At 55.3% G+C, this 23,152-nt stretch overlaps 1 protein-coding gene and 1 long non-coding RNA gene across 3 annotated transcripts; one reads left to right on the forward strand and one right to left on the reverse strand.

Moving 5' to 3' along the window:
• Positions 1-1,716: 1,716 nt before the first annotated feature.
• Positions 1,717-11,155, reverse strand: VGLL2 (vestigial like family member 2). 2 transcript variants are annotated; one of them, XM_074990688.1, is made up of 4 exons: positions 10,953-11,155; positions 8,817-9,081; positions 5,379-5,876; positions 1,717-3,623 (listed from the first exon to the last, which is right to left on the reverse strand). In XM_074990688.1, exons 1-4 carry the CDS (start codon positions 11,031-11,033, stop codon positions 3,583-3,585), a joined length of 885 nt encoding a protein of 294 aa, XP_074846789.1. In that variant the 5' UTR covers positions 11,034-11,155; the 3' UTR covers positions 1,717-3,582. The 2 variants fall into 2 exon arrangements, with proteins under 2 accessions (XP_074846789.1, XP_074846788.1); XM_074990687.1 differs by lacking the exon at positions 1,717-3,623 and adding an exon at positions 3,630-3,777.
• On the forward strand, positions 9,092-16,767 carry LOC142011360 (uncharacterized). Its single transcript, XR_012645064.1, has 3 exons — positions 9,092-9,562; positions 13,764-14,053; positions 14,733-16,767. It is a non-coding gene; the product is annotated as an uncharacterized LOC142011360 (long non-coding RNA).
• Positions 16,768-23,152: the final 6,385 nt, after the last annotated feature.

Raw genomic sequence — 23,152 nt, forward strand, 5'->3', positions numbered from 1 at the left:
AACCAATACAACATGGCTCCTGAGACTCAGTGTATGCAATTCGTGGTGATTGCTAGGACATATACTTCTGCCCACTCTTCTAGTCCCTTCCAGCTTTCCCTGAAAAAACAAACAATCTGAAAAAAGAAAAAGACCCTTTCTCCAGCCACGCCCATAAACAGCCAATCCCTCGCCCTCTCAAACAGCACCTGCTCCTCTGGGTGGCACGTCACTCCCATGGCCAGGACATCACAGCCCTGCAGAGGCGCGATGCAAAAGGGCATGCTAATGAGAGCGTCTGCCCAGAAAGAGCTGCACAGGAGCAGTCAGTAATATGTCTCTGCTGCGTCCAAAATCACCCACTGTACTTCCCTCCCGTTCAGAAAGGGACAGACCTCTAAGTCTGAGAGCTTGTCCTGGATCTAAATAGGGAAAGGGAAAGAGAGAGGCGGCAGCAGCTCCTACTGAGCAAAGGTGGAGACAGGGCAGATAAGAGTCCCCAGGGACAGGTGCCACACACCTTTCATGTGAGGGACAGAGGAATTACTCTGACTCTGTTTCACTTTCTCCTGCCCCCTAACAGGGGGTGTATGTGAATGAGAAGCAGGAATCTTTATGTTACTACAAATCCAGTGTTGGGGTAAATCCTTTCAACTCCAGCTGCAACCGTGTGAATATCAATCATTGTCTGCTCTGTTTTTAGACGTGTGTTGGAGATGGAGTCCCTTTTAAAATGCCACCACCAAAAACAAAACAGAGCTTGGTGGAATTTTCCTGGCTTAAAAGAAGTTCTTGCCCTCTCCTGATGTGACTGCAGTATCCCTGTGGCAGACTAACGTTAAGATAGGAGAGCCTAAAAATATTCCCAAAGAACCAAGTGTTCACAATTTTCATCAGTTAAAAAGAAAAGAAAACTCCTTTGCAAAGGTGCTCAGAATATTAACCTTCAAAACATTAAAAATCCCATCCTCTGAACCATTTCATACTCATACCATATTCAGAATAAACGAATTTCAGTAAATCATTTATTAAGTGAATTTAACCTTGCTTCATCCCTGGAATTCTCTGCAAATGGGTTCTGATTTTTATTAGTTTCTTGATTATGCTCAGTTATGCTGCAACCAGACAGCGCAAACACCCTATGGGGTGTTCACAAAATTATCGCTGTGTGTATTCTCTCTTTATACCATTGCCCTGGACATTGAAAGTGACAGTGACCACATTTAATGGATTACCTGCAAACATTCATGTTTTTCCAATGAACCTGCTGTGTAAATAATAGTAAAACGGCTTAAAAATGGCCACAAGAGAAATTATTTCTGTAGCACCAAGGATCCCCTTGTGCTAGATACTCTACAAACACATCCTTAAAAAGATGTTTTCTTCTCAGCTCTTATAGTCTAAGGCTCTACTCCAGCATGTGTGTAAATTTATGCATTGCCAGTAAATCACACTCTTTGCACAAAGTTAAGCATGTTTTTTGCAGGATCAGGGCTTGTATCAATGTAGACGGTAGGAAAGTAGTTGTCGTGGATTTTTTACTTTATATTTGCACAGCACCTGGCATAATGTGGTCCCAGTTCTGATGTGGGGCTATGGCTGCTGCCTTTGCACCAACAATAAACAAAAAGTCACACATTAAGTACAAACATCCATGCTGATTGTTACAGAGTCTGTGTGTGTGCAAACCATATTGCACATAAACTTTCCATCCCCTGAATGAATGTTCACAAAACATTGTTGTAAATGCCGGGTTTTATTTGCTAGAATATTCACAAATACAGTTTGGCTAAATTCAACCAGCTCTGCTCAATATGAGAGGGAACAGGGGAGAGAATAAACATTCCCAGTGAAGTGCACATCATACTAGAGCTGGCTGAAATGGTTGGATTTTTTTCAAAATTTAAAAAAAAAAAAGCAGGATTTTTTTGACAAAATGCCCCCGCCCCCACATCCTTCCAAGTGTCACTTTCTGACTAACTCTTACTATCTGTTTTTTGCCAAGTGCTGCTGCCTCTTTCCTTTGCAAAGTCCTGTGAATGACTTGGTTTAATAGTAAAATAATTTCCAGTCTACCTTCTGCAGCCTGTCTGGATTCTGGTTTACTATATACTAAAAGGAAACATTTTGGTTAAAATAATCACCGTGCACCATCTTCTGCAAAACACTACAAGCTATGTCTAGATGGCACCCTAACCTTGAAATAGGCTATTTTGGCATGTGGGACTGTCTAAACGGCACCACATGCCAAAATATAGCCCTATTTTGAGGCATCCCTCTACTCCTTCTGTGAAGAAATTTACAAGGATGCCAGAGTAGTGTGCCCCTTACCTCAAAAACTGTTTTGAGTCAATGGATGTGTTGCATAGATGCGGGCAGCTATTCTGGGATAGCTTTGTATCCCAAAATAGCACCCGCCGTGTAGACATATCCTAAGTAAATACAAGGAAACCATAATCTACAACGTATAGTGGCGAAGCCCTATTGCATTCCCTTTTTTCTATATTTGCCACCCTTTCTTTTAATACTCACGTAAGAAAGTATTTTGCACCATCAAAATTTCTGTTTCGGTTTAATAGGAAGTAACTAAACTGGGTTGCTTTGTTCTTGTTACAGGCATTTTTAATCTGTTCCTTCCTAAGCTTTCCAGTTTGTGACATGCCCCTGTATGTTTAGCTTTAATCCTTCACAAACACATATAAAGGGTAAAAGAAAACATCTTTAATAAAACATTTTAAAACACCCCTTATTCCCACCCTTAAAAACTACTATTAAAGTGACAGAATGACAGCAACACACAGACAAATAGAAATGCTAGAGGCAATGGAGATCAATGTGCCTTTCCTTCTGGTGTGCTCCAGTTGTTCCCCATGAAGGCTGTCAGGTTTTATATTTTTAACGGTTTCTTCTTTCATCATAAAACATTCATTGTAAAAAAAAAAAAAGTATATATATATATATATATCTCCAATGCAATTGTTGTGCCAAACTCTGAGAAGTGCCACCTTGGTTGTCAAGTGTCTGGAGTTTGAACAGTTGTCCATGTAACAGCTGCATCACTGTAAGCCCTGGGCAGGTGGCCCAAACTTGCCACTTGCCACTCATAACCCCAGGCAGAAAGATCAGCCCAGTTTTGTTAACAGTCCAAAAATGTTCATGAGTTAAACTTCCTTTCCTTTTGGTTTTCTATAAAGTACAAATCCAGGTCAAAATCACTGAGCATCTCCCCAGCCTGCTTTCAAGGAATAAGTCTCACTGGCATAAAAATATTCACACCACCACCCCAAAAAAAGGTTTCCCTTCCCTTAAGAAGGTCAGCGATTTCCCATCACTGTCGTCGTTTAACTCTTTTTAAGCCATCTGACCACAGTTCTGGGTGTGGAGTTAGTTTAAATAAGTTTCTTTGGCTTTTCTCTTTCATGAGAAGGAATTTTATCCTCCACAATCTGTCTTAGGTATTGTACTTGAAATGCCAAGTAGTATGAAGTCCCATTGCCTTCCCCATCTTCTTGTCCTTGAAATGCCTGGCATAGATGCTGAGCCGTTGTGGGCTTGTCTGAAGGAAGAGAGGAAGGGGGACTCGGGGACCTCTGAGTCAGCAGATCAGCTCAGGAGAGATCCACCACAGAAGGAATAACGGCGAGCTGAAAACCAAGATCAGAAGCTGTTACAAACCGACTCGATTTCAGTTCTGAATGTCACCAATTCTACTAGGCAGAGATCTACTGGGAGAGAGAAGAGGTGAAGGACAGGTCTAAAACCAGTACAGATCCTTGCTCTTATCCTGAGGCTGCAAACCTGAGAATGGAAAGAGGGGGGAAAAGGGAGAAAGAAGAAAAAAAAAAGGTACAAGACATTTAAGGACAGAGAAAGCCATACCCCCCCATTTTCTTTTGAGAGCAGAGAAGGGAATCTAACTGTGGGGGCTCCCCAGAATGAAAGGAAGTCATGAAGCAGAGAAAAAAAGCAAGCCCCAAGCTAGGCCAGGGAAAGGAGTGGACCACTTTTAAAATCTAAAGCAGGGGTCACCAACCAGCGGCTCGCAAGCCACATGCAGCTTTTTGATCTATTGAATGCAGCTTCTTCTCAGAGCCACGCACCGGGAGTGCCAGCCACTGCTCTGCACATGTTCCACCAGCCGGTGAGCACGTGTGCATGGTGATGCCAGCGGCTACAGTAGCAGTAATGGCTCTGGGGCAGCAGCAGTGGCAGCGGTTCTGGTGAGCCGCCAGCATTGAGTTAGGATGGAGAGGGGCTGGGGATGCCTGACTCTGGATGAGGGTAGGGAGGCTGGATTATAGTGGGGATCTGAGGGTGCCTGGCTCTGAAGGAGGGAAGGGGGAATGGGTTGGAGCAGGGAGGCTTGGGCTGCCTGGCTCTGGGGGAGGGATATGCATTGAGCCACGTATTATATATTTCTTTTTGTTGCTCTAGATAGATAGACAGCCAAAAAATAAATACATAAACACATGGCTCTTTACACTCTAGCCAGGTGGCTCTTTGCACTCTATAGCCATGTCTACACTACAGCGATCTTTTGGAAGATCTTTCAAAAGAGCACGTCCACACACAAAACAGCAGATTGAAAGATTGACCTGCTCTTTCAACAGAGAGCATCCACACAGCCCCCACTCCTTTGAAAGAACGGGCCAGGGATTGAAAAATCCGGCGCCATGAGGACTGCTCTTTTGAAAGAAGGGCCTGTGGAGTGTCTAAACATAATTTCTTTTCCTAAAGAAGCGTTCAAAAGGAGGCACGCTTCCCGATCCAGGAGCGGAAGAGGGCTTCTGGAGGAGGAGCCACGTTCTTTCAATTTTGGATCGAATGAGCGCATTTTGTGTGTGGACACTCCGTGTGCTCTTTCGAAAAAGAGACTGATTTTCTGAAAGAACTTGCTAGTGTAGACACGGCCACATATTTATGGTTCTTCATCCCTAAGTGGTTGGCCACCCTGACCTAAAGCCAAGCCATAAGAGGGATTCTTCATTGTTACCATGTAGCCAGTCCCAGAGAGTGGTTCCCTACTTTTGTATGCTCATGCAATTGGAAACCAGTGCTATTATCTGTCTCACCTTTCCAGAGAAAACATAGTTGCAAAATGCTTCCCCTAGGCACCTGATCACACATAAAAGACCAAGGTATCAGCTTTCCTGGGGGGAGGGGGAACTATTGCAGTTTCCCCTGAGCAAAGCAATCTTGCTTCCTCCTCACTCAGGGGAGGTGGTGAAGTCTGGAAAGGGGCCTGTCAACTTGTCCTGGGGCAGGCAGGGCCCATAGGCAGCAACCTTCCCTCTATGCCCAGGTGGGGCCTGCTCCCTACTCCAACCTCTCCTAGCCCATGGGCAACACGGGATCAGGCCTGACACATGTTGGGGTGGAGGAAGGGCCGTGCCTCTTACCTGTGTCCACATTGAGGCCCAGTCCCTGGGCCATATCCCCCGCTGGGCTGGGGAAAGGCCCTGGTGCTGCCCAGGCTGTGCTGGTGGGCTCACTCTTGCCCAGCTCGCACTGGGGGCTGCCAGGTGCAGGCGCTGAGGCGGGCGGCAGGCGGTGTGGGCGGACCGAGGCGGCAGGCACCAGCAGCGAGCTGTAGCGGGGGTCAAAGTGGGCACCGTAGACCTCGTGCATGGCAGCAGGGCGGGGGTAGGAGGAGCCCTGTGCGCCCAGGTAGGGGTGCGGGTGTGGGTGGTGCCAGGGCTCCGGCCCGCCCTGGTGCAGGTGACTGTGCAGTGCAGCTGGCGAGTAGGGGTCAGCCGCAGCAAAGGGCAGCTCACTGTGGGCGGTGGCCAGGGGGCTGCCCAGGCTGCTGCTCAGGGAGGCTGGGACTGAGGAGGGCTGGTAGGCACTGTTCCAGAAGGAAGCTGGGAAGCTGCGCTGGCTCATCGGGAAGGAGCCATCTGTGGAGAGAAGGGAGGAGAACAGGGAGCAAGATGAGCACAGGGAATTCTCCCCTTTTCTGTGCCCCAGCACCCTATTACATTTCCAAACTGGGCCCCCTCAGTTGATCCCAAAGAGATCCCCTCTAACCACTCAATAGGCCCCCACAGCTCCCATATCCAGTAAACCAGATCACCAAATAGAGCCCCTCCAGCTAACCAGCCAGCAGATCCCCTCTCCCTAACCCATCTAGCAGATCCTCAAGCAGAGGCCCTCTGGCTAGCCATGCAATAGCTCCCCACACACCCAGTACATCAGAGCTCTCTAACTCCCTATAGATCCTAAAAGAGATCCTGCTCCAGGTAAGCATCTGCTAGCTGTCAGATTTCTGCTCCTTTCCCCTTCCCCAAGAGACGGGCCTTTGTTTACTCATCAATTTAAACAACTGGGGTGACCACGTGCATTGGGCTTCTTGGGAAAAGCCCGAGATCTCTGGGATTTCTTTTCCCCACTAGATGAACAAATCACTTCTGCATAGAGTAATTCCCAGGGGAGGAAAATAAAGCCCTTGCAGATGTTAGCAACTTTTATATCATTTGACTTAGTATGTAGATAGACAGATCTCCCCACACTTTTTAGCAGCAGGCAGTCTGGCATGAGGAGGCCTTAGGAGTCAGGTCACTTGCCTGAATGACTGTGAGCAATTCCCCTGACTGTAAAGTAGGGCGCTACTAACGGTTAGGACTGTGAGATCCTCAAGAACCCTATAATTTATTCACCTGTCAGGCAATAAGGAGGATGGAATAATATTTCCCGATTTGGAGAATCTTATGTTAAGAATTATGAATATGGTATGGTGTGCATTCCTAAAGCCAACAAAACGTGCATTAAGGAGGTGTGAGCCAGAGGTAAATTATCTCTGAACCCTTGGCAAAGAGCCTTCAGCTGTATTGAGAGAGCAGGATGCACCACACCACAGGCACCTGCAGTATGGAGTACTTGTCATCCCTGCCAAACTGCAACCAATAATTCATTTTTATAAACCACTGACAGAAATGGGGCAAGATTGGGCAAACCTGAAGCAGAATCTTGGCTAGATTGATAATGGAGAGGTCTCAAAATCCTGCCCACTCCCCTCCCCCACAAATCTCCCCCCGCAGTGAACAAGGCCTTGGCATCTTTACCCGTATTTGCTATGGACCAAGGGGTGCCTGCGAATTTGTCATTCTTATCAGGGTTTCCGCCTCACTAGCTCAGCACGCTCCAGCTTATCTCTTTGGCCGCTCAGCTGCAGAATACCCGCTCTGCCGTGCAATACCGGGGTGCTGAGCAAGGAAAGGGCCAGAGGGTCGGTAATGCGTTACTGGAAAAGGCTTGAGTCTTCCGGGGAGGCGGGGGTAAGCGGCCACTAACGCCTGAAATGGCAAGCTGGCTATTGGCTTGTCCTGCTCGCCTTCTCTCCCGCCTGCGTTGAGTGTGTAGCAGAGGACACCGTCCTTCACTGGGAGCTGCCGCGCGAATACCCCTTCGCTAGCATTCTTATTACCCTTCTAGCCCCAAGCGCCCTGGAGTTAAATAAATAAAGCTATCGTTTGTATTTAGTTCCTCCAGCCCCGCAAGAGGGGGCAGTCTATTATATACCCTGAGGTAGAGCTATGCATAATATCTATATCTATTTGAAGCCCGGGATAGATGTACACTTCGTATGCATATTTATTTGGAGCCCGGATAGATCTAGACATAATATGTATCTATTGGTAGACTGGGATTTTTGTTTTACATTAAAAATAAAATCTTAACAAGGTACTAAGCTAAAAAACCAGGGGCCGGAGGTTGTTACCCTTTCTGGAGCGTAAAATCTAGTGGGAAATCTTAAACCTTCAAGACTTACGGTGAAAAAGACGGGAAAAAAGGAGCTTTAGGGGAGATAAAATCAGACCAGCTTCTTGTGGAGACGCTTTGTATTTTTCCAGACCCCGCAGGTTGACCCGCAGTGATTTCGGGGCCAGTGTTTAAATTCCCTACGCCAATTTCAGGCACTGTTTTATAGCTAGCGACATTTCAGTGTCCCGCCAGGGAGAGGGAGGTCCCGGGAGGAAACCTACAAGAAGTCGTTTCTTGAAAACTAAATCGCTCCGATTGTAACGGGGCATCGGATTTTCAGAGGCGCTAAGATAGCGCCTTTGAGCGAAGGCGTTGCTAAGGGGTGCGGACAGCTTTCGCCGCAGGAGTTGTCAGACTCCCACGTGGAAGAGTACAAATCCAGCCGATGTCACCTGAACAGTCATTTCTCAGTCCGAGGTAGAGGCTGCAGTTCTGGCCGGGTTTTGCAAGGTGCTGACTGGGCACCTACAACCCTCCTGGAGTGTGGGGGGTTCTGCCCTCTTAAAACCACTCCTGCTCAGCGTCCAAACCAGCAGCATCGGCTTCCCCGCCCCAGCCAAAGCTGGAACGAGCCCGTTTGCTGCTCACATGAAAGTGACTTGCGAAACAAAACCCCGGAGCCCGATCCTGGCCCCATTTCGCACCGGTTATCGGCGTAGTTTTTCTGCCGGGGAGCCCCGCATCCGACGCCGTTTAGTTCCCTTTTAATCCCGGCTGTGCAGGGAATTTATCTTGGCAACTTCCTCGCATTTCAGCGGCCTCCCCCTCTGGCCCCGTGAGACCCGTCTGCAGGAGAGCAGAGCCTCCCGTGCGGGGGGCTAGCGCTGGCTGCGCCCGGCTCTGGCGCGCCCTGCCAGGGTCGCTTCCCTTTGGCTTTTTGGAGCAAGAGGCGTGGGCGGAGAGTGCCAGGGGATCGTCCGCGAGGCGGCGGGAGCGGGGCTACTTTAAGGCCACCCCGGAGAGCCCCAGGCGGCAGGGAGCCCTGCGCCTCTTTGGAAACTCCTCTCGGGTGTGTTGGCGGTGGCCCGGCTCGCCAGGCACCCGGGGAACCGCACTGGAGACACCCCCCTGCTCACCCCTCCAAGAGCTGCTGCTCCGCGGCGTCTTGGCGCTGGGCTGGCTCAGGGCCCGGCTGAAGTGCTCGTCGACCACGGAGCTGATGTCCCCCTGGAAGTAGGTGAACAAGACGCAGCGGGAGTTGATGTACTCGGCCTCGGGGGGGCGCTCCTTCTCGGGGCTGCCCTCCTCCTCCTTGATGCTGGCCGGCGCATGGCTGGCGAAGGCGCTGCTGGTGCTGGCGCTCTCGGGGGCCTCTTGCATTTTCGAGTAAAAGGCGAGTTTCTGCCCCGGAGACAAGCAAGCCCGTCACCCAGAGCGGTGCAGCCCGGCTCCCCGCAGCCCTCCCCGGCACCTCGGCCTGGTCCCGCCGCTGCCTCCCGCACCCCGGAGAGCAGAGACAGCCCCCAGCCCCTCCGCCAGGGGACGGGGCCCGCAGTTCTCCGGAGACCCCCAGGCCTGGCCGAGGGGCCAACCCGAGCCCAACGTGCGGAGAGGCGGCTGCTGCGCCCGGCGCGCGTGGAGAAAAGGCCACCCAGAGGCCGCGCCTGGCTGGATGAGAGTCAAGCGGGGCGCGAGCGGAGCCAGGGCCGGGCCGGGGACAGTGACACGTCCCGGGAGAGCGGGAGGGGTGTCTCCGGCCCAGAGGCAAACAAGGCGCCCCCCGGGGCGCAGGCACGGCCGCCTGGGAGGCTCCCCCTTTCCGCCGCTTGGAAGAACGGAGCCGCGTGGGAACCGGCCTCCGAGCGCGCCCGGCTACCCCAAGGTAACGGCTCGTCTGCTGTGTTCCGGCAGGAACCCCGGGACAGGGAGAGGCCGACAGAAGGGGGCCCCGCCAGGTCCCTGCCCAGCTCGGCGCGCTCGCCGGAGGGTGACGGCTGTCCCGGAGGGAAAGAGTGGCCGGCTCCGGGGCAAACCAGCGGCAGCTGCAGCGGCAGCCCAGCCCCGGGATCTCTCACCGGCCTGGCTCGTGTCCCGGTGCAGCGTGGGATTCGCTGGGATGTGCGCGGAGCGGCCCTGCTCCTGGCGCGCCCTCAGCTGCTCGGGGCAGCTCCCGAGCCGGGCGCGATGGGATGCGGCTATCGCGCGCGGAGGGGCCTGCAGCTGGCGCAGGGGAGCCGGGCAGAAATGAAGGGAGGCGCCTTCTCGCTTGGTGCCCCCACACCCCTACCTGGCCGGCCGCGGGGCCCGCCTTCCAGCGCAGCCACGGGGTCTAACTAGTGTCCCACTCCCGCTGGCAAAGGGGGGCACGGGCGGGGCTGGATCTCCTGCAGTAAACCCCCGGGTCCAATATTCTGCCTGCAGAAAGGCGGGTCCGCTCCCCCCGCAGCCCTGCGCAAACAAAGCAGCCTGCGGGCATCGCCAGAGGAGGGCCCCGGCGTCGGCGGGTGGCGGCAGGAGGCAGCGGGCCCGTTTGCTCGGTGGGGGCTTCCCCCGGCTGTTTGCGGCGGGCGCGGGGGCTGCCCAGGGCCAGGCTCGGATCGCGCGGGAGACACCGCTCGGGCGGGCGGGGAAGCCGCTTTCCCAGCACGGGCTGGGCTTGGATCGCGAGCTCCGGCCCGGAGCTACACAGCCGGGCGTCCGGCCCCCGCCGAGCGAGCCGCCCGCCGGCCCGGGGCGCCCCAGCCCGGCCGCGCCCGCGTGTGTGGCCGAGGGACCCACCGGCGGCGCGCGGCGCCAGAGCTGGGCCGGCACACGGCTGCTGGGCTCCTCCACGCGCTCCCGGCGGGGCGGGGCGGGACTCCGGCGGGGCACGGCGAGCTGGCCCGGGCGAGAGTCACCGGCCCCGGCCGCCTTCTGCAGCCCACCGACCCCGGGCGGCGGGAACGGGCCCGCACCGCCCTGTTCCGCAAGCTCCGGGTGCGGGACCCGGCGCCAAACGCCTCGCGGCACCGCCCCAGCGCCGCCCCTGGGCCAGGGGAGCCCCGGCCGTGACCGGCGGGAGCCGCTCGGACGGCACAGGCTGCTGCAGCCGGGGCGATCTCGCCCTTGCCAGCGGCACGGCGCTTCCAGCGCGCCCAGGCAGGGCGCTGCCCTCTCTCATTCATCCGCTCCCCGGGGCGCGGCAGGCGGCGGTGCGGGAGCCAGGGAGCTCGGTGTGCTTGGGCCTCGCCCCCACCCGCCCGCCCGCCCGGCCCGGCCCGGCCCGCGCCTACCTGCGGATAGGGACTATAGGCGGCTGCGAAGTAGGGCTGGGGCGGACCATAGACCTGGTACATAACATCCAAGCAGCTCATGGCGAAGCGCGTCCCGGGCTCAGCGGCTGGGGCGCTGCCAGGTGTGGGGACGCTTCCTGGGCGGCTCCTGGGGGCCGGCGCGGCTGGGCATGGGCGGGGGAGTGGGGGGTGGGGCCCCTCCCCGCCCCACCCAGGGCTCTGGCTCCGCTCGGGTAACACACCTCCAGCGAGCGGGCTCGAGGCAAAGCGGCGCCGCGGGCTGCGGCCGGGGCCCTTTAAACCCCGCGTCGGGCGAGGGGAGGGCGGCCAGGGACCAATGGCAGGGCGAGCTCCCGCCTGGGGACTGCGGCGGCTCTCCGGAGGCTCCTCGCCCGCTCGCTCCCTGCGGGGCTGCCCCGCTGCCCTCCCCACTCCGCCGCCCCGGGCCGCGCCCCCGGGGTACGGGCAGCGCGGGGACAACCGGGGCGGGAGCAGCCCCGAGACCGGGAGCAGCAGCACGATCGCAGCCTGGCCTGCGGCCCCGCAGCCCAGCTGTTCGCAGGCAGCCCCTTATCTGCGCGGCGGGGCTGGCGGCGGCGATCCCGGCCCCAGGGCCCGCGCGGGGATGTGCCGGGCGCTGCAGAGGGACCGCGCCGGGGGAAAACACCTGCAAAGCCCGGCGGGGCTCAGCGTTTCGGAGCCGGGGGGAGCGGGAGGCAGGGTGGGCGCGGGCCGGGCAGGGCCAGCGGAGCCCCCAGCGCGAAGGGGGCTGGGCAGGATGCGGCCCTTCGTGGGTGTTTGGGGCAGGAGATGCTCTCCCAGGCAGCGCAGGAGGAGGGACCACACCTCCCAGCCAGTGCCAGCGCACCCTTCTCGCCCCCTCTCCCTTCTTCTCATCACCGAATCCGCCCTTTCTTCGTTTGTCTCTCCCTTAGTGGAACTCGGCCCATTGCTCTTCCCTGGTAGACAGTCTCACCCTTGAGCCTTCTCCTTCTAAGCTTGTTTCCGATCCTCCTCTTTTAAATAATTTAGGGTTGAGGTGTTTAATTCCACGTGTTTTAACTCGAGGGGGAAAAAAGCCCAGCCGACAGGAGGGCGCTGTCAGACTCACGCTGTTAGGGTTGTTAGAAATCTGGGTCTCTTCCCCCGCAAAACGCAAACATTTGTTAATTTAAAGACGACTTGAAACAACCGCCAAAGGACTTGATCAGCAAAGTCGGGAGAGGGTTAATCTTCACCCAGGAAGGGCGAAGCCTTGTAAACTGCAGCAAGGGAGGTTTAGGTTGGACATTAGGAAAAAGTCCCCAACTGTCGGGGCGGTCAAACAGTGGAATAAATTGCCAAGGGAGGTTGTGGAATCTCCATGGCTGGAGATATTTAAGAACAGGTTAGATAGATGTCTATCAGGGGCGGTTTAGACAGTACTTGGTCCTGCCATTGGGGCAGAGAGCTGGACTGGATGGCCTCTCGAGGTCCCTTCCAGTCGTAGTATTCTATGATTGTACCATTCCATGAATACTCCATACAACCGCAAATTCCAGAGAAGGCGATACTTACAAATTTAAAATTATCAGTGGGAGAAGAAAAAGAAAGAGCCAGACCCTCCGCGGCTGTAAACAAGTGTAGCTCCATTGGTTGCAAATTGAAAACGATGTATGTTTAGGTTTCATAACTCTTAAACTGAAGAATGGAAGGTAACAAGCTTTGGTTACCACTCCCCTGGTAAGGAGCTGAATATGGGAGACAGAGGGGAACGGTACCTATCCCCTATCCAGTCCCATGAAACCTGTTGTCTTCCAGAATTGCTCATATTGTGGTTAGTGAAAGAGATGAACTTTTACCGGCTTCTCAAGCCTCTGAAATTACTCGAAATATAGAATTCGGTATCTGGGACAATAAGCAAAATATTACATAGAGCTTACAAAACCTACAACACACAACCCTTTATACAATGATGACAACTTTGCCTGTCTGACCTAAAAAGGCTGGGAATTTTGAATTAAAAATGTTACCCGTTTTCAAAGTGAATTTCCTCACCAAACTCTGACGTAGCGGGGGAAAAAAACAATTCTTTTTGTCAGTTTCACCGCAAACGATTTCACCCAGCTCCAAGTGAGAGGACCAGTTCTGACAGCCGATCCCTGGCTGAAATCACATTCAAACAAATATTGTATGACGCTGACTTTTTAATGGGCGTTCTCAACGAGGCCAGTTTCACTTCTTCCCTTTGTTCAGTCAAGTACCAATAAATTCTATACTTGGGAATAAAACAATGTATACTATCGGGTGGCCTGGCTCAATCGCCGGAGCCCAGGACAGGGAGTCCGAAGATTATTTCAGGGTAAACTATTGAATTCTTGAGTGACCTTGGGTAAGTGCCCTTACCTCTCGGCTCCCTTCTTCCCCCATCAGTGAAAGAGCTGTGGATGTGTGTGTGAGGTGGTTATAGGAACAGGAAAGAAGGGCTGATGGCATTAGATCTTAAACAAACAAACAAAAAACAAACAAACAAAACAGTACATTGCTCCCGCACTCATTAGTTTTATTTCTCGGGGATGGAAGTTGTTATAGGGGTTTCACTTCCAAGAAGACCCTTGTGCTGGAAGGAGGTAATCTTTGGGGTGCCTGGTCTCTGTGTGGCGCCTGTCTTTCAAAATACTGCTGTCAGCAAGGAAAAGCCCCTCTGCTCTCTGCGTTAGGACGGCCCATTCTGACACTGAGCAGTAGCAAATGTACAGAGCCGCAAAGGAGGAGAAATCAGGGACGCCGAGTCTGGGTATATTCTGTGTGTGGCTTGGTTTATTTACACAGGTACAGGAGGGCTGGACCAGCGATGGCTAAACAGCATGCAAGGCGAGTCGTGCTTGCAGGGATCCCAGCCAATACCCAAGCCAGTTCGCCAGCGAGCAACTCTGCCTCAGCAATTCACTGTGGTTAATCAACAGCTGCTCCTACAGCTTCCCCTCCAAGGACGGCCGGCTCTGGGCAGAGTTTCCAGATGGCGGTGTTAAGCAGCTGCATGCCTACTTTTGACCCCCGCGGTTCTGTTCTCCCGTCCGCTAAGCATGCCCGGTTGATGATCACGTCTGAAGATCTGCCAGGTAACTAGTTCTTCCTCCCTTTCCCTCGGGCTCTAGTGAAGTAGCGCAGTGTTAAGTTTGGAACGGAGAGAAAAACTCCTCCGTGTTCCTGGGCTGCCCAGCCTTTACTTTCTGCAGTCCCGATCCAGGTAGGCACGTGCTTAGCCTGCAGAGCGGGGCTAGCTGCCCCCGAGGTTAAACTGACTCCTGTGCCCATTCGGCCTCTCTGGACTGGGGTGCTCCCCATTAACCCCCCGCCCTGACTACGGGAATAAAGGCCGCGGCTGGCTGACTTTCGCTCTACTCCCCCACCTGGCATTCCGCCCTCCTGGCAGCTGTTTCTAGCCCTTCTTGTTTGGGAAGGGTTTGGCGCCTGTGGCCGTGATGCGCTTTCTCAGCGTCCCTCTGAAGCGAGCTGGAGTCAGGCTCTAGGGCCGCCTGGCCCCTCCTCTAGTGACACTTAGAGCCGAGCTGCAGCGCCGTGCAGTAGAGGGCTCTGCCGGGCCGCTCCGCCGGCTCCCGGGGCCGGACTTGGGTTCGTGTGGTTGTTCAGAACAGCGCCCGCCTCCTTCCGCCCCGCCCGCGCTCTTGTTCTGGAGGCGCCGGGTCTGGTCCCGCGGTTGCTGTGTGTGTCCGGCCTTGTGCCCCCGAGCAGCCGGGCCCAACGTGCTGAGTGTTACTCAATGATGTGTTTAAACAGAGAGCTCCCGCCTGGAACGAAACGCCGCACCTGGCGCACGTCAATCACGTCCCTTAGCCAATCCTAACGCAGCCCGGCTGGCAGCGGCCCGGGTGGGTCCCCGCTCTGCTCTCCTGCTCCAGGCGGATGAAGGAATCAGCGTGAGGTCTTGGAAGACAAGCCTAGGGTTGTCCGGCGGGAGTACACACAGGGGAACACATGGGCTATGGAGCGTGAACCCGCACCAATAAGCCTCCTGGGCTATCTTCCATTGACTCGCGCGGGGACACATCGAAGCCCTAGCTCCCAGCCGTATAGCGGGCCGCTCTTTCAGAATACACTAAGCCACAAGCAGCTCTGATTTAAACGGCTGTATATCTCTGGATTGAGTTCAGTGGCACCAACCCGGCACAGTATCTCCCACACACGCAGGAAACGCCTATGGTCTGTCGGACACTTTCACCGTCAGACAGAGGGGACTTTAAGGTCGAATATTTAATAACTATGACGCCTATCCCAGTAAGTGCAAAATCTTGTCTGTTTTATTTTCTTTTTCAGTCCTTTAACACAAAGCTGCAAAACACAATAACCCTGCAACGAGCGCCCCGCTCCCATGTAGTGCCAATACAGTGTGTGCTTCAGACCCAGTTACGTGTGAACAGCTCTGTAGAGCGGGGTGAATAATATGAACCAAATATGCACAAGGGTTTAATCAAAGGATGAGTTACTTTCCCGTGTGATCCGGTTCGAAGTGCTTTAGCGTGAACAGCCAGGGGAGAGGCTTTTTGGACTAGTGCCTTTATCCCAGGGAGGGGTGGGGGATGAACGTTTCCTTGCTGAAAGTGCTTGTCCCTCATTTACACGGCTTTTGTAGATGATGGGGTAAGTGTGATGACCTGGGTCTTGAACTACAGCATGAGAGCCTCCAAGCAGCTACCACAGACTGGTTCCCCACCACCCCTCACTGGCTACTGAAACCTGGTGGGTTGCTTAGCTCCGAGGGCTATCTCCCCAGCCAAAGCAGCACCCACAGGCGCTTTGGCTGGAGGATTGCCCAGCTGTGACATTAGCCAGGGATAGAGTAGAGTTTAGACTGATGGGCAGCTGTGTCCCCTCGATTCCTCAGCCTGTGGTGCCCGTCATACTGGTTTGCTATGAAAGCACCCTCCCCACTGCCCCGCTTTGCCCACACAACCTCCAGCATGTAAAGTGACTCTCAGCTCCACTGAATGAGAGTGCCTTAGTTAGTCACTCTTGAATTATATTACAGAGAGACAGCAGCAAATTCCCAGTCCCAGACATGTGTGTCTTGTATTGTCCAGTACCCTCCTGGACAAGACAAGCTCATAGAAAGTCTTGCCATTTTATTGATAGAAAATAATATGCACAAGTCTTGTTATGTCAAATGGAAGCTCCCAAACAATTCATTACAAACACATTGACTTAGACAAAACAGTAAACGAAAGCCAGGCTTTCCATTGACTGATCCCAGTGAGCTTTGGTCCAGACTGGAGAGAATGCCAGTGGAAAATGATGGGTAAATATATTTACAGACTAGACCGGCCAAATAAAATAGACATTTCCTAAGGAAATACCCTAGAGGATGCCATGGTACACTGGTTCGTCTGTTAGGACTGTCCCAAATTGCGTAGCTTCTGTCACATATGTGGTTTCATACTCTTCCTCTCCCACCCCCCAATTCCTATTAATAAGGAATTAGGAAAATATCCCGATTTACTGAAATTGCACAAAAGTCAATACAATCTGTTTAAAATGTTTGTGACTTCAGACAGTAAAATCACTTGGTTGATATGCATGGAGAACTCAGTGCCATCTGTGGAAACGTGGTTGATAAAAAACAAACAAGAATTAGAAGGCACGGAAGGAATTCATCTACACATGAACAGATGAACTGTTTGAGAAAAGATTGGCCCAATAGGACAAAACAATTAAAAAAGTCACTGATACAATTTTTATATGAACATTATTTCTTACTGTAGCTCAACCTATGCTCTCTCAGCTCTACTGTAATTAGATTTGTCACCTTCCTACAATGAATATGTATGAAAATAAGGTACACCATCAAATATTGTGATTATTTTAAATAAAATGTTAGAAACTAAGTAAAAAACCTGATTTTCTTCTCACTTCTCTGGCCTGTCAGATTTGCTGCCTCCAGGGCGCTCCTTGGTGGCTCAGGGTGGCCCAGTAAACAACCTCCTGACTCAGTTTCCTTCTTCCAGAGGACCAAGTAACTGCTAATAATATACACTCTGTAACAGGTTGATTGTTTTCACCTTTGAAAGAGAATCTCTGTGACATTATCACATTAAACTATGCAAGTCTTGTATAAAACGGGCCAAGAGAGATGTCCCTGAAAAGCTTGATTTGCTGGTTCTGTTTATACTATTCATATGCATGCATCATTTTTGTATTTGAAGATATAAGTATTGGTTCTTAACTTGTATTTCAAACATTTGCTTCTGGGAGACATCAAGAGGAGGTTTGGCCAGCCTATTGTGAAAGAACTACTAGTCAAGTGAATAGAAGTACTTAACTGACATGGACATTGGTTGATGCCCATCCGCATCCAAAAAGCTATTATGTGAATGTTCAGACCAGCATGGGACCAATGACATACATCTGTGAAGAACTGAGACACACGTGGACAAGTGATGTGCTTATGTGATAAAATCCATCTTGGTTTCCTTCCACATTGCTGTGGCTATAAAAAGGGGCCTGGAGATTTCTTCAGTCTGGCTTTTCACCTCTGGAGGATGTTTGCTAGACGCTGAGGCTACCATGTCTACACTAGAGGGTTTTGTCAGCAAAACAGCTGTTTTGCTGACAAAACCTGTTGTGATTCCAGATTCCCAAGGCATTCTGTTGACTGTAAGTTGACCAAACTCAGCACTTTTGTCAACAGCTGTACCCCATTCCCCACAAGGAATAACACCTCTGTTGACAGACATCTGCTGACAGAAAGCTGGTCCGGACGTTCCGGGGGGACCTATGTCAACAGACAGGGCTTCCAGGACACTGGACAACCCTGTGTGCTGTGTTTCCAGTTGGTCCTTTGGCCAAAGAGCAGCTGGACAGTCTGGTCACTCTCTGTCGACAGAAGCTGTTGTCGGAAGATATCTTCCAACAAAAACTTCTGTTGACAAATCCTTGCAATTGACACATACCCTGAAGCTTGAAAAAAGGACTAATGACCCATACAATGTGGATGTACTCTTAATGTAAGCCAGCAGTTCATTTGATCACTGCTATAAGCCTTGCACCAAGAACTTTACAATGGATGTATCTGATTTGATTAGGAATTTTAACTCTCACCCTTTCTTTCCTTTTACCAGTAAACCTTTAAGCTACGTCTACACGTGCACCCAACATTGACATAGCTTATTTCGATGTTGCGACATCGAAATAGTCTATTTCGATGAATAACATCTACACGTCCTCCAGGGCCGGCAACGTTGATGTTCAACTTCGATGTTGCTGAGCCCGACATCGAAATAGGCGCAGCAAGGGAACGTCTACACGTCAAAGTAGCACACATCGAAATAGGGATGCCAGGCACAGCTGCACACAGGGTCAACGGGCGGGCTAGCGCTTCCGGGGCAACAGCTAGCCGCTCCCTTAAAGGGCCCCTCCCACATACACTCAGCCTGCACAGCACGCGGTCTGACGAGCCATATAGGCACACAGACCCCGAGCGCCGCAGTCATGGACCCGCAGCAGCAGCAGCTAGAGATCCACCCAGACCTCCCGGCAGGAGCAGGGCTTGCCCTGGCTCATGTCATGTTGGGGGCAGCTGAGCACCTTCTTGCCCCAGGGGAGGAGATGCCCCCAGGGCAGCAGGGCTCAGCCCCTACCACTGCAGCACCCCGCCCCACCCCCCGCCTCACACGCCGGCGGCTGTGGAGCTACCCCACCAGCACCGACTGGTGGGAGCGGCTGGTGCTTGGGGAGTGGGACGATGACCACTGGGTCCGCCACTTCAGGATGACCCGACAGACATTCCTGGAGCTGTGCCAGTGGCTCAGCCCCGCACTCAGGCACCAGGACACTGCCATGCGGCGTGCCCTCCCTGTGGAGAAACGGGTCGGCATCGCTGTCTGGAAGCTGGCCACTCCGGACAGCTACCGATCCGTGGGGCAGCAGTTTGGTGTTGGAAAGGCCACCATCGGGGCTGTCTTCATGGAGGTAAGAGAACCCACAAGGGGAGGCCAGGGCAGGGCAGGGGGGCCAGGGCAGGGCAGGGCAGGGCAGGGCAGGGCAGGGGGGCCAGGGCAGGGCAGGGCAGGCCAGGGCAGGGGGGCCAGGGCAGGGCAGGGCAGGCCAGGGCAGGGGGGCCAGGGCAGGGCAGGGCAGGGCAGGGCACGGCAGGGCAGGGGGGCCAGGGCAGGGCAGGGCAGGGCAGGGCCATGCACACCCTGCTCACCCCTCATTGGGGCTGTCCCATGTGCTTCCCCTGCAGGTTGTGCGTGCCATCAACTCCATGCTCCTGCACAGGCTCGTGAGGCTGGGGGACCCACATGCCACTGTCGCCGCCTTTGCCACCCTGGGCTTCCCCAACTGCTTTGGGGCTCTGGATGGGACTCACATCCCCATCCGCGCCCCGGACCACAGTGGAGGCCGATACGTCAATCGGAAGGGCTACCATTCTGTCGTCCTGAAGGCCTTGGTGGACAGCTGGGGACGTTTCCAGGACATTTACGTGGGCTGGCCTGGCAGCACCCACGACGCCCGGGTTTTCCGGAACTCGGGCCTGTGCCGCCGGCTGGAGGCGGGGACCTACATCCCCCAGCAGGAGATCCCTCTGGGGGACACCACCATGCCCTTCTGCATCATCGCGGATGCAGCCTACCCCCTCCGGCCATGGCTCATGCGCCCCTACACGGGCCACCTCTCCGCCAGCCAGGAGCGCTTCAACGACCGCCTGAACCGTGCGCGCCAGGTGGTGGAGCGCTCATTTGGCCACCTCAAGGGACGCTGGAGATGTCTCCTCACCCGCCTGGATGCCAGCCCCAACAACATCCCCCAGATTGTGGGTGCCTGCTGCGCCCTGCACAACCTCGTGGAGAGCAAGGGGGAGAGCTTTCTGCAGGGCTGGGCCGCCGAGGCCGGCAGGGCCCACGTGCAGCCACCTGCTGCCCCCAGTCGGCAGGTGGACCCAGAGGGGACCCGGGTCCGGGAGGCCCTGCGGGCCCACTTCGAGCAACAGGCTGCGGGGTGAACTCTGCCCGGGCCCCCTACTGCCCGCCCCTTCCTCCCCCACACTCCTGCCCCAATGCCCACACCACCATGGAGCACCCCACCGCCCCCCCCCACTTGTCCAGGAGAAATGACAGCACGAACTTGTGGGTGAACGTTAATGTTTTTTTTGTCTCAACGAATTTTTTTTTTTTTTTAAATAAAAAAATATATATATATGTGAAACAGAAACCAAAAAGGAGGGACAAACATTCAACAAAACCAAGATGGGCACAAATAAAAACTATGTACAACAACAAATGAAAGCACTGTGCGCCATCAAAAGAAAAACAAAAAGCAGGGAGGAGAACGGGGAGAACTATTTACAGGGGGGGAACGGGGCAAACAGGGGCAACACCCACACCCCCCACCCAGTCCCCAAAGTCTGTCCAACAAGGGGGGGGGGCCACGTCCCGGGCCCCTCGCCCCTACAGCCCTGCAGTGGGCGTGCCCGGCCGGGAGCTCTGGCGGGCCTGCAGTCTGGTGCGCGGCTGGGTGGGAGCGGGCTCCACCGGAAGGTAGCGGCGCCGGCGAGTCTCGGGTGGCTCCAGGGGTCCCTCGGCGCGGTGGCCCTCGCGGGGAGGTGGTGGGGCGACGGCGGATGGCCCGGCGACGGCTGGAGCAGCTGGTGGTGGGGCTGCAGGAGCGGGCATGGCGGGCGGTGGCGCGGCCGGCGCGGCATGGGGGGCCAGGTAATCAACCAGCCGGTTGATGGTGTCCATATAGGCCCCCCATGCCTCTCTGCGCCAGGCCAGCGCCTGCTCCTGCAGCCAGAGGTGCTGCTCCGACACCTCCAGCTGCCGGCGGAGGATGGCCAGCAGCTGGGGGTCTGTGGCCGCCGCCGGTAGCAGGCGCGGGGTCCGCCGTCTGGCCCTCCGCGGGGCCGGTGGTTCCTCGGCCGAGGGGCTGCCCTGGAGCGAGGGTCCCGGAGGGCTCTCCGGGACGACCGATGCCTCGCCGGCGCTCTCTTCCGGTCCTTCGGATGGTGCAGGTGCAGGTGCAGGACACAGGAGAGACAGGAGGGGGGAAAGAAGAATGGAGACAGGCATTAGTGTGGGCCCCGAGCCGTGGCCTTTGTCCCCCCCGCCCTGTGCTGCAGGTTCCCCATCCCCGTCCCCGGGAGATGCTGCTGTGATGGATGGGCTTCAGGGGTCCCCCTGCCCTGAACCCCGTCCCCTGGTGGGAGCGACTCTCACTTCACCCCGCAGGGTCTGACAGCAGGAGAGGTTTCTTAGGCCACAGATGGCCAGTTTCTGGCAGGAGTGACAGCACCAGCTGTCGGAAGAGACAGTCCTTCCAACCCGTCGTGGGGAGAAGACCCCAAGGGGGGCCCCTCTGGGATGCAGCTTTCCCTCTCCTCTGGCTGGCTGCCTAGCAGCTCTCCCTTCCCCTAGCCTCTACCTGTGGCCCCCGCCCTCGCCCCCCAATTCCAAGCCAGCTCGGCTCCTCCCTCCTGTTTGTTCAGGGCAGAGGTGTCACCTGCCAGCTGTAGCGCCAGGATCCTCCTTTGGCCCTGGGAGCTCCTCGGCTCGGGTGGCTCATATGTAGGCTGAGTCTCCCTTTGGCACTCCCCCCACTCCATCGCATGCTGCTGCTGCGGGGTGTCCCCCCCCTCCGCCTGGGGGCCCCTCGAGGTTCCGCTCCCCCCTGGCCCGGGGATGGGGCATGGCACTGTCATGCAGGGTGGCGGGGGGCAGGGGCTGATGGCTGCAGTGCTGTGAGGGCCATGGCCCTGGTGTCCTTGGGGCCATGGCCATGTGAGCGTGTGGGGGGCCCTGGACACATCTCTGTTCCCCCCGCCCCTCAAGCCCCGGGGTGTCCACCAGAGAGGGGTACCTACCTGTGGGTCCGCTCCCACGGTCCGGAGATCCCCGGGGGTCGGAGGCCCTGCTGCTGCTCCGGGATGGCAGGAGGAGGATCTGCAGGCTGGAATCGGTGGAGGAGGAGCCCCCCTCCTCCTCCTCCTCCTCCTCCTCCTCCTGCCGCTATGTCCCGGGGATGGCCTCCGGGGGGGGCCCCCGGGGTGCGGGGCTTACCTCCGGGGCGGAGCCCAGCTGCAGGGCCTGCTCGGGCTGTCAGCCGAGGTGTCAAGGGTGGCCGGAGGGGAGGAGGTGTGCCGGGAGCCCAGGATGTCCCTGAGCTCCCTGTAAAAGGGGCAAGTGACAGGGGCGGCCCCAGATCGGCTGGCCGCATCCCGGGCCCGGGCGTAACCCTGCTGCAGCTCCTTGACCTTACTCCTAACGTGGTCAGGAGTGCAGGCAGGGTGACCCCGGGCAGCCAGGCCGTCGGCCAGCCGAGCGAACGCATCCGCGTTCCGCCTCTTGCTCCCCATTACCTGGAGCACCTCCTCCTCGCTCCAGAGCCCCAGCAGGTCCCGCAGCTCGGCCTCCGTCCAAGAGGGGCCCTGCTGCCGCTTCCCAGACTGCGTGGCCCTCTGGCTGGGCTGGCTGCCCTGGCTGCCCTTGGGGGGGGTCCCCTGGGGGCGCTGGGGGGGCTGCTGGGCAGCCATGGCCGGTCTCAGGGGCTGAGGGCTGTGCAGGCTCAAGGTGTGTGCAGGCAGGAGCCTGCACGTTGCCTCAGCCTCCTGCAGTCAGGGCGGGGGAGGGGCCCTTTAAGGGGCCGCTCCACGCGGCCACCAGTGAGCTGCGGGGCTGGAGAGAGCGTCTCTCAACCCCCCAGCTGATGGCCGCCATGGAGGACCCGTCAATTTCGACGTTGCGGGACGCGGATCGTCTACACTGTCCCTACTTCGACATTGAACATCGAAGTAGGGCGCTATTCCTATCTCCTCATGAGGTTAGCGACTTCGACGTCTCGCCGCCTAACGTCGAAGTTAACTTCGAAATAGTGCCCGACGCGTGTAGACGTGACGGGCGCTATTTCGAAGTTGGTGCCGCTACTTCGAAGTAGCGTGCACGTGTAGCCACAGCTTTAGATTTTAAATTCTAGAGGACTGTCTGTGGCATGTTTTTTGGATAAGCTTCTGAGTTACAAATTGATCTAGGAATATGGCTGGTCCTCTGGGATAAGAAGAACTTGTTTATTTGGTGAGATTGATTTACATAAGCTCTAATCTGTATAAGGGGTGGTACTGGGGTGACACAGGAAAGCTGGAATGCCTAAGGGAATGTCTTGTATGATGACTACTTGTTAGCCAGTGTGGTAGACAGAAGTGCTTTTCAGTC

This window comes from Carettochelys insculpta, chromosome 3 (assembly GCF_033958435.1).
Source record: "Carettochelys insculpta isolate YL-2023 chromosome 3, ASM3395843v1, whole genome shotgun sequence".
NCBI classification, from domain to species: Eukaryota; Metazoa; Chordata; order Testudines; family Carettochelyidae; genus Carettochelys; species Carettochelys insculpta.